The 12012-nt window shown below is 38.4% G+C and overlaps 1 protein-coding gene across 4 annotated transcripts in view; it reads right to left on the bottom strand.

Moving 5' to 3' along the window:
• Positions 1–12012, bottom strand: part of stox2a (storkhead box 2a) — a 134354-nt gene that overhangs the window by 19591 nt on the left and 102751 nt on the right. For 2 of the 4 annotated variants that reach the window (XM_036574864.1, XM_036574865.1), the window contains exon 2: positions 7359–7511. In XM_036574864.1, the coding sequence (XP_036430757.1) occupies positions 7359–7511 (153 nt within the window). Of the gene's footprint in view, positions 1–7358; positions 7512–7902; positions 8249–12012 lie in introns of those variants that run through there. The other 2 variants (XM_036574866.1, XM_036574867.1) reach the window with 2 other exon arrangements.

Below are 12012 nucleotides of genomic sequence, written 5' to 3'. Positions count from 1 at the left end.
CTGACATGTTAAACAGTGCTCTCCACCATCATTCTCAAAACACCAGCTAAAGGAATATCTTTTGGAAGAATGGTATGCCATCTTTTTTTTTTTAGAGGAGTTCTAGAGACTTGTAAAATGTGTAGAATCTTGTGGAAGCTGAGAAGCACTGAAGGTGTTCTGGCGGCTCATGGTGGCCCAACAAATTCCTAAGGCACTATATGATGATTTTTTTTTCTTTAGCTTGTCACCTGTTTGTAGAACTACAGTAGAAACTGAATGTACAGCACAATGAAATCTGAATAGAGAGCTTTAACAACATAGATTAAAACAGGGGTGTAAACTTTGTCTTGTCATGTAAAAGACAAAACATTATGCAAAAAAAGAAGGTACAGGAGTTGCAATTTGAATTGTGAACGCCTAGGGAGAATGCCTTCTGAGTGAGAAAGCTAGCTGTTTGCAAATATGAAACATGCCTTCAACATATAATTAAAGTATGAAAAGAGACTGCATGACCAAAAGAAGGGAGAGAATGCTGAGAACTTGGGCTGGAGCTCTGGGCGGCTTCTGCTTGAGCTAATAGGCTGGACCCTCCCTTGTTGAACAGAGATATAGGACTGTGAAAACGCTGTCACTTGAAATGTAAGATATAGATAGAGATAAACATTTATATGACATCAGACATGGTCTTCCTCCTAAACTTCAGTTATTTCTTAACTTCATTTTGTTCTCTGATTGGGTAAGGCATGCCAAAGCAAGCATCTTGGCCTGGCAGCCCTGGATTAAAGTAAACGAGGGTAGAGGTTTAAGTAGTCAAAGTTAAGTGGTCAGAATATTGATGGTAGAAATAAGCAAGACAATCATGAACATTCAGAATCTTTTTGAACCCTTGTACTAGAGGCAGAGGCTTTTAAACAAGTCGGAATTCATGTTGTCTGTATAATCAAATACTGGATTCTGTTTGTTACAATCTAAATGACTTGGTTTAACGGTTTCATTTCTTAGGATAAATTCTCAAAAGCAGTTGAATGTCATGAATAAATAAGCTAAGCTTTGAATTAATTGTTTTATAATTATTTTATACATCCACATGCGTCAAACGTACTGCATAAGTATGTAATATTCAGGAGTGAAAGTGAATGTATTTTGCTTTCAACCAAGTGGTCAGTTCGCCTTGATTATATAAACATTCCTGATCAGCTGACACAATGTCAGGTCCTGTGCGAAACCTGGATTTTGAAACTTTGGATCGGAGCAGTTGATTAATTTTGCTCAAATTGTTTGAGTGATGCAGTATGAAGATCACTAGGTCAGAGAACTCTGACTAAAGTTTATGGGCTTCAGTTCAATGGCTATTGAGAAATTTATGTGTGGTCTGTCAGCTAAACCCCCCCCTTGCCAGTCTTATAGGATATTGACAGAGCTGTGATGAAGCTCCTGTGATGTAGTCTTCACACACTATTTCTCTTCCTCAGCAAAATCTTCAGCTCACAGTTCTCACAAAAGTGCCTCACACTGCACAAGGTTACACAGGAGAGACATTAACTTCTGCCTCTACCACTGGCCACTTCTGACCAATATTAAATTGTAGAAAATGTCCTTCAATCACCTTCAGTTGTCTCCTCCTGACTTATACAAGCACAGAGAAAGAAAGAGGCACATATAGACATAAATCAGGCAACTAGCAGAAAAACCCCTCTTTAGGGCACAGAACAGAGCAGGCATCAGTGACAACAAACATAACACTGAACAAGTCAGATAAAATGGGGAGGAGATAGGGTGGAGGTGGTTGCAAGGTGGCTGTGGAGGAAGCTGCAAAAATGGGCAGGCTAAAGCAGCTTAAGTAAGTGCGCTGATGGCGATCACCTGAACCAGTGGATTAACAGCTGATAACAGCAGGTTGTGGCCTGAACTTGACTTTGTGGTCCGCCTGAACTCCTGAACACTATACTTGATTTATATTCAAGAAATTATATATATATATATATATAAAAAAATTCATACAATTTAACAGTAGATAAATGCTCCCAATATTCTGTGCTACTGCCTGCTCAGAACTGTGTGGGCATGTCAAAAGGCAAAATGATTGACAGTGCCATCTCTCAGGCCATGTAAACAATCCGGATCCAGTGGCAGTGGTGAGCCACACCACCACTTGGTATGGTTCAGCCCTACACATTTGAACCCACCCCACAAGAACAAAGACCACTTCGCTCTTCTCAACCGATCCCTGAATGGTGAGCAAAAAGTGCAAAACAAAGTATAGGCTGTCAGAGATCTAATTACATTTTGCAGCATTCTCGTCTCATGACGAGAATATCACGGACACATCGTATCCAATAGCTGAACACCCAGTCCAGCTGGGTGTAAAACTGCTGGGCCACAGAGCTCACAAGAGCTCTCTTTATGAGTCTGCGTGGTCATATTTGTGGACACCGTAGAGAAACGTCTTGTGTGCCTGTAAAGTACAACTGCAGGGAAACACTGTGAACCCTGATGGGGAATGGCCAGGAATGGCTTTTTAACTCTGTTAGAGGGGTAGCTACATAAAACAAAGCTAATGTATCATTTTATTCCAACAGTTAAAGTGGGCATCTAGCTATCGCACTCTAATAAATGAATTTAATCACTTGTAGTAGGATCTGGCAACAAGTGGCTAACGCAAGTGGCAAGCAGCGTCCAGCTACACTACAAACAACAGCAAAATAAACCTTCATTCCAAGCACGGTTAACACATTTAGAAAACCTTAAATAACCTACTTGCTGGGAGTTTTGGCTGGGACTTGGAGCAGCAGCAGAGCAATCACTTTTTTGAGAGTTTGGCAGACCTGATGTCACCAAATCGAAACAAAGAAATTGAAAGAAAAAGTCATTTAAAAAAAATCTCTTAACAGAATCTCATCTCATTATTCTTTCTCTGCTAGTTCACTGTCACAAACTGCCACATCAAAAACTATAAATAATATTTAGAAGAAAATCATGACCATGGGTAGACAGGGGCTTTAAGAACAAATAAGCCATTGTGCGAAACAGTGATGTCTTTTTTGTGTGCTTCTCAAAGGTAGATGCTGAAAATCTACTAACTATTCAGACAAAGGGGACAAGAGATCTCAATTAATGGTCTACATGAGTTCAATTACAATATTCCTGTTTATTTAATCTATTATGGTGACGATCATGCAAGTTTGCTAAATCTAATTTGCACAGTGTCCCCTTTACCCCAGATGTAGTCAATGAGTGCATTTACATGCACTTAATAGTTCGATAACTGTAGAAAATCAGATATTTCCAGTAATTTGATCAATGCGTTTACATGCACTTGGTAATCTGATAATGGGAAAACTCCAGGTTTACATGAGTCAGGCAATAATCGGATTTCTGCTTTGCAAATGGCCAAAGAATTCACAGACCTGATGTAAAACTCCAACGTCATTCCGCAGATTTTTTTAAAAATATCGAGTCACTTTACCTGAAAGAATGAACATACATCATATAGAAGATGAAGAATATTTAAATCCATCATTTCTTCTAGCATGTGTTTGGTTTCAGCATCGCTCTAAAGGGGGTTTAGTTGCTGTCTCGTGGCAATGCTGCTTACTTATTTCCAGTACTATGGTTTTTGCACATGCGCAGACTGAGAAATAAGTTTACCCTGAGAAATCTGATAACTAAGCTAAAACCCAGATTTCTCAATCTGATTTCTAGACTTTACTCTGATCTAAGAAATCGGTGTATGCTGTTTACATAACCATATTACTGCAGAAATCCGATTATGATGGGATTATTGGGTGCATGTTAACGCACTAGAATTATGATACAACTGTAGCTAAGACGTAAAGAAAGCTTATACACCACCAATTAGCACCACGCTAACTGCCTAACATACCTAAATCATCATACCTTATCAAACAGACCTTCTTATGTAGGTTTTGCCACTGTTATCTATAAACATGGACAAAAAGTGCCTAGCTGAAAACAAAAGTAAAAGCAAACTTTGAACACCTGACAGGTCTTGGCTGATCAACTACATTTAGGGTAAATTAAAATTTTCACCTCAGTTTAAGAGATGTTGAAAAATGTCCTGCTGCTTTAGACACAAGAATCGGCAACTGCTGCTTTCTTAAAGTCATAAAGAAGAATTCCACAGATTTTTAAAAATTATCCCACATTTCAATCATCATAGTCATTTCATGTGAAATAATAAATCATAGATAAACTTATCAACTTCAAATCTTCTTATTAAGGTTTCTCTGAATATGGTATATGTGGTATAATAGTGGTGTAATAGTGGTAAATATGTAAAAAAAGAACTTTCTTTGGGGACTATTTTGTCTTGCAATGCCCTGTATGTACCTCTCCACCAGGAATGGCTTTTTAAAAAATGTGTTTTCTAAATCTTTATCTTTAAAGCTTACCTCAAAATTGTCATTAAAACAATGTCTCAGGCATGAGACAGAATATTTATAACCATTCCAAGTAGTAACCTTCTACAAAGGAGCTAGAATTGATCCACTCTGAATGACTTTTACTTTGTACAACTTAACCACTTTATGATGCGTGCACACACACACACACACACACACACACACACACACACACACACACATTTTCTAAGCTGCTTATCCTTCTGTGTCGCGAGCCTATCCCAGCGGTCACTGGGCGGAAGGCAGGAAACACCCTGGACAGGTCGCCAGTCCATCGCAGGGCAGACAGACAAATATATTTACGCACACACTCACACCTATGGGCAATTTAGCATATCCAGTTGGCCTGAGTGTATGTTTTGGGACTGTGGGAGGAAACCGGAGCATCTGGAAGAAACCCATGCAGACACGGGAAGAACATGCAAACTCCACACAGAAGGACCCTGGTTGCCCGGCCGGTACCTCTGAACAACTGCTCTGTACTACAACTACAAAACAGTAGTAGTGTAGATCTTGAAGCCTGAATTTTGACCATACTTTTGTTTACAGAGGACAATGTGTCACATTCGCAAGTCTTCCTGAAATTAATGAACAATTCAACACGGATCCGCATGGGGGACAGGAGTGGGGTGGTACTGGGCGGCTGGTACCACATATACACGCAACAAAAATAATTAGCGTGCACAAATTTAGTTTCAGTTTGTTTTTGCTGCCTGCCTTTATAGAGGCATGTAGAAAAAGCAGTTGTTTTAGTGGGACTTGAAAATAAATGACCCTCTGAGATCTTGAAACAAATCAATGTTTTGTCTTTGTACAAACGTTGTGTGCGGTATGCTTCAAAATAAAACTACAAGCCCTATTCCAACTGTAAATATAAAACTGCCAGTCTGAATTTTGTTACACTGTGGATGCAGAGAGGATTTTGACTTATCAGCTTGTTTACGCAACAAGACAACATTAAACTCTTACTTTTACATAGTGATAACTGAATAGTGAAGATTTTCCGATCAGCTCTAGATCTTTCACTGTCTGATGTTTTAAAGTCTGCCTTAATTTTAGATCTGTTTTACATAGATATATCTCTTACAAACAGATCTGGCTTTAAACAATTTAACATCATAAATACCAATATTCCTTTGTTCTCCACAGTGGTGTGTGTGCGCATACAATTCCAACAAAGTCATTCTTCATTTTTGTACCAGCAGTGATTAAATATAAGTGGTCGCAGGCATTACATAAATTCCACCCTGTGTGGGTATAAAACAGTTGAAAAAAGCATTGATGTAACTTCCCAGTTTGCCAAGCATCCAAAACTCTGCCAAGTCCGCACTTCTCAATGTGCACCATGATGGACAGCACCAGAATGACATCACCCAGCTGCAAAACCCTCGTCAGCAAAATACTGATTATGGATTTGTGCTGGGGTTGTTATCCCTGAAAAGCCGGAGCAGCTTCGGTCTGTGTAATGAACGACTGTAGCACAGCTACATGTGCCCCACTAAACACATTTGAAAAAAGCTTTAAATATCGCAAAACCTTCCACTCGAAATATTTTTTTTTTTTTAAAAGGTGAACTCCTCTTGGATCACGTATTATAATTATGTAGATTGATATCTGTATTAAATGTGTTTCCATAGTACCGAGTTCACATTTTCCATTCAAAACACAGGCTTTCTCAGTACATCTGTAAAATAGCAATTCATAGGGTGCTACATCGATGTGATGCAAACCACACATTAGAGGAACTCAAACAAACATCTCAAACACACTTCTTTAACACATTATTTTACGATTCAAGAAAAACTGAATTCTTCATGTTTTTTTATATCCTGTGACACAATGACAAGAAATAGCCTACATTCATGTTTCAAGTTCAGTGCATGTCAAAGTTCAACAAATTCGAATTTTGGCCACAGTGCACCACAGCGTCTTAACAAGCACATTAAAAAAAAATAATAATAAAATAAAATAAAAAAATGTAACTGACATCATGAGACTGGCAACCTCACTAAAATATCTCTCACAAACCAGAAATCTTTTTTATAATGTGATAGTTTAGAGGCTTTGGCAATTTTAGGCTGCAGTTTGAATGGTGGTGTTGGTCTATAACAGTGCTGAGGATAAAGACTCAAATCTGAGGGAGTGAAGTCAAGTTACAGGTGTTGGAGTGACATTTTCTGTGATATGTTTAGCATAATTAACGTAATTGGCCTACTAAGCTAGCAACAGCACCACCTGTACTACTTTTGTTTAACATTTATCAATAGTTCAGCTTATGCTTTAACAGTTAATGGGTGATGATCTAAAGATTCCGCTGGTTCATTTTCTGATTATTGCTACAGTGTGAGATTATTTTAGGTTTTTTTTTTTTTGTGCTCCATCCCATCCTCTCAATCTGGTCAAACACAGAGCACCATATTCCCTATTCGCCTAAAGTAAAAAGCACTGTGTTCCTCATGTTGAAGGGATATGAGAGGGGGTTTGGAAATGGGGAAATAAGGGGGCGTTTACAGATTAAATAACTGTGCATATGTATATATCTTTGCATTCACAATGAGTGTTAAGATTTAGGGATGCTCCTATACTATTTTTAATTGCTTTAGTAGTTTATGGTTTAAATGATTAGCTGTAAGCTGAACATGCACTCTTAAAACAAAGGTGCTAAAAAGAAACTTTGCTGGTGTTCTGAGAACAATGGACTGAATGTGTTTGAGATTGTGAGAAACCGAATACACACTAAATGCAGAAACTTTTTATATTATAATTCACTGTTGAAGCTTCTGAATAATTTTCTGTTGAATACCTGTTTTATGCTGTTTTACCTGATGCTGAAAAATGAATAACTTGCTCTAAATGGTGGCAATTAAACAAATAAAAGGGTGGTCTGTGTTGGTGGACATTTGTGTGGTTCCATGTCCTGACACTGTATGTGTACACATTTGTGTGTATCTGTACCTGGAAAGCAGGAGGTGAGGTGCTCCATCAGGGCGTCCTGTGTGACGGGCTTGCGGGCGGAGTTCATGGCTGAAATCGCCAAACACAGAATTTCTCCCAGCGGAATAAACTGAGACTGGCTGATCGGGGACATACTAATGGGAGACACATCACCTACAGGGGGAGGGAGAGGGAGAGAGGGAGAGAGAGAAAGAGAGATACAGAGAGACAGAGAGAGAGAGATTTATATCAGCTGTTACAGACAGAAATTATTTTATGTCTTCTGTTAGTAGTGGGCTGTACGAGCATAAATTCATATCACAATATTATTAAGCTTACTGGCGGTTTGGGCATATATCACGGTGTATTTATGTATTTTTATTTCCAAGTAAACCTTTTTTATAGGTTAACAATATATTATTCTGGATGTCCCTTCACTTTTAATAACTGAAGTAAATCTAAAATATTTTATTGAGCAAAAAAGAAAAAACAGAAGTTAGTAATATGTGTAACGAGCCAACAAGAGCCAGACGCTTGCGGTTACAAAACACAATTGAGGCTTTACTGTTAGGATCAGAATCCAAGTTCGTAGTCACAAAACAGGCAGGGGTCAATTCCAAAATGAGCAGTAAATACAAACAGATGATCATCACCAAGGGCAAACAATCCAAGAGGGTTAAGCAAAATGGCAGTGGCAAGGAAAACAGGCAAAAAGGTCAAAAACAGGAGTCAAACCAGAAAGGCAAACAGTCTAAAGGGGAAAGGCAAAAGGCAGAGTCAAAAAACGGAAAGCAATGGTCATAAACAGTATACAGGCAAATAGTAGAATGCTCAGTAGATCACAAAAGATACAATACCTCGCAATTAGCTATGGCTACAGCCCGGGCTTATAAACTAAACTAAGAAGGTCATATGACATGAGACACAGGTGAAGAGAATCAGTATTCAGGAGATCTAGAGCGCTGATTGGAGCGTACGGAGAGGTCAGGAGTCATGTGATCTCCCAGAGGGTTCTGGGAGATGGAGTCTGAGTGAGACTGTGTGTGAGGGAAGCTCAAGAGTCATGTGATCTGGGAGATGTAGTCTGGGTTCGTCTTGGAGCTTGACGGATGCGTGACAATATGTAGACACAAGTTAATATTGCTTCCTAACCCCAACAAGATAAAAGTGAGTGTATGTAAAGTTCACTGTGGCTTCTCTAAGCATGGCAAAAATGGTGCAAAATGTTATTTTGTGTCCAGAAGTCATTTGTCTGATATCTGCTTCTCTTACCTTCACGCTTTAATTCACAACCGGCAGATGGTGCTGGAATTTAGTAAATATTACAAGCTGTTCACTCTATCAGTTTTAGTTGAGAAGCTGTGGAACCTCTTGCCCGAGACTGCGGCTTCACCAGAAGCAGCTGGCTGAGCAAGGAGCGCCTTAGGTGGTGCACACAGAAAGCCAGCTACTCTCCATGCTATGCTAATGGCTAATGGCTAATACGAAGAGACTGGCTTTTTTTTTCTTCCACTCTTTTTTCCCCTCGTTAACTCATTCACTCATTACACTCATTCACTAAAACAGAGATATTCAGTACTGATACTCCAAGAAATACCCCCAGCAGAAGCTATATATTATCACTACTGTACAAGAAAATCTTGTAAATCCTTTTTCCTTTACTCATTTCACGGTGAATGGATTAGTGATGCAACAGTGTGATAAACTGGATTGGTATCAGCACCAATACTGACCTTATTAAACAGAACAAACATCTGTGGGATGTGACCACGTTCAGTGCTGTTTCTTATTGATGATGATGTGATTTTAATAAAACAATTTTTTTTCTAGAACAATATTTAAAATTTTGTATAATTAAAAAAAATGGTAGATTTATGTTTATGTACTTTGCTGCAACAAAATATTAATGCACTGGTATTAGATTGGCATTCAGTATGGAACAATAACTTGAGTTCAGGCATTGAAATCAGTATCATGAGAGAAATATTGGATAGGTGCATGCTTTTTTTAATTTTTACCTGGTTTTCCTTCCCAATAGCTCTCCCTTACAACCAAGCTATGAGAGTGAAGGCTAGCACATGCTTCCTCCGAGACAAATTTAACGCCACCTCATCTTTAGGTGGCATCAAACTGCCTCTAAAGCAATGTCATTGGACAGCTCATCATGTTTGAAGGAGAACATTAACCGCCAATTCTGTTACATCAGCTAACAGACACCTGTGTTGGCTAACATCACGCTGACTGATGTGGTAGAGAGGGAGATTCTTCCTACCCACCAAGAGACAGCAAGACCAGTTATGCTCTCTTGGTCTCCTGGATGGCTGTGGCATCACCAAGGTTCGAAATTGCAATCTCTCTACGATCGGGCCAATGCTTAGACTGCATTTCTCATGAGGCTGCATGCAAGGACATAAACACTGAAGGGTACACAATTCTCGCCTTCACCAAATCTATGCCTAAGTAAAACTGTCGCGATATATTACACTACAATATATGATATATATGACAAAATAGACCAAAGCAAAAAACAAACTTATGGACTGAACAGTCCTACAAAACACTGCATCCTCTTAAAGTGAAAAATAACTTGTTAGGAACGGGATGAAAAAACCCAGAAAAGATCATTTATTTTTAAGTGGGTGAGAAACAGCCATGAATTGTGGTTGGTTGGCACATATTTAACTATTTAATGTGAGTTTAATAACATCCAACATTTTCAAATGAGTATATCACTTTTTAAATATGGTCAAGAGATTTGATAAACTGACTAAATTAAAAAATACTAAGTAGAGACACAACTTCTGAGATTTTTCTGTGGCCCCTTTAGCACTTCCCCCAGTTTAAGAACAACTGATTTTGAGCAGAGGGTCAGATATCTCTTACACTGTGCAAAGACAAGAGCAGTATGAAGGTCAACAAGGGTGCGTGTTGAGTGTGTGTTTGGATGTGACCTTAGACTGATGATTCAGCATTCAGCTCTATATTCCTGCACAGGCAGAAAGACCCTCAATTATAGTGCACGTCAATATTGACCCACAGAAACACACACACACATACTCATATTTGATTTATAAGTAAACACAGACTGCAGTAAAATTCAATTCACTTCTATTAAATCATACATCAGGGGAGACTATATTTCGTCACATCCTTACATTGTTACAGATTACTGTAATATCACTGTAATACAATACAACTTTTTCTTTTCTGATACTGATATTGAAACCTTAGGTATCAGATGATCCTTGGTCGACTTTTTTCTTTAAAACTACTAAACTTGAGCTATTTTTCATTTAAGCATTGCACATAAAACATCACATTCATACTACTCAAACACTTTACTATCCCATGGGAAAAAATACACAGCTAACAACATTGACATCAGGCTGGATTCATTCTTATTCTCCCTCTGATAACCCATCCTGCATTTTCTGCTGATTTCAGCATGATAACAGTGCCTTGTATGGGACTGGAGACATGTCTATTGTCAGTTTTACTTTTGACTTGCCTATTCATCCCTGTCAAAACTATAAACTGTCTAATAGAGACAACTGAGATGCAGCCACAGCAATACTTAAAATAGCATATAGTAGGATAAACGGTGATTTGGACAAAATGCTAGTATTGTGATAATATTGCTACATATTGCAAATGTGATATGCCTTGCAATATATTAAAAATGCCATGGTGAATGAATAATATGACATGGTTAAGGATAGGCCTACATTATTTTGACCAAAATAATTCACTTTTGTTAGACTGTATGAATACTTTTAGTCATCAAAACAGTACAGACAGTGTTGTAGCAAGCTAAGCTACCTGTTATTTAATATAAAAAAGCTCATAGCTATATGAAAGCCAGCCTTTAGAGAAATGCTGCTAGCTAAATTTAGCTTGCTACAGAGAAGTTGCTTCATGACTGATGTCTCTGAGGCTAATTAAAATTATAATGACACTGACACTGGGGAAATTGTTCACACTTGCCTTTGAAAACTCTATGCTGGGCTATAAGCTTGTCAAATGTAACAACAGTAACCAATGTGGCAACACTTAGTGAAACATCAGTTTCAACTAAACAACACAGAACATACAACTTGATTGACTAAAATGTATATTTTATAAATTATGTAGAGTCAGTCAATGCTACCCCAAATAATAAAATACCTTCACTGAAAAGTTACTTGATTTGGAACATAGCAACATAACCAGAGAATTCCAAGTGAAGTGAATTGCCACTCAATGATGTCTTCCCAGTTTGTCAGACGCAAGATGGCACTCTCGAGAGAGTCCAAAATGAATGGGTTCTTATGGAGCTTTTGTGCAAAATCATGTTTTGCAAATGCGTAATCATTTTGCTCTTGTACACTTGTTTTCATAATACACACTATCATACAATATTCCAACACTGCTGTTATATTTTTGAATACTTTTAAACTCCAGTTATAGGACTTTTTAACAGCGCCTCCTGTACACTCATGACGTCAGTGTGTGTGTACAGTTTTAGCCAATGAGCTAATCAGTTTATCGACCAGTCAACACTCAGTAGCAGTCTGGCTCCCCATAAACTGGCTCTGATGTAACCTCCACACTACTGGGAAATGTAGTTAAGCTAGTAGCACTGCTACATGTAGCAAAGCTACTGCCCAACACTGCCACAGAAACACTCGCCTGGGAT

Source organism: Colossoma macropomum, unplaced genomic scaffold, assembly GCF_904425465.1.
Source record: "Colossoma macropomum unplaced genomic scaffold, Colossoma_macropomum, whole genome shotgun sequence".
Classification (NCBI taxonomy): Eukaryota; Metazoa; Chordata; class Actinopteri; order Characiformes; family Serrasalmidae; genus Colossoma; species Colossoma macropomum.
This window is presented reverse-complemented; position numbering and strand designations above follow the sequence as displayed.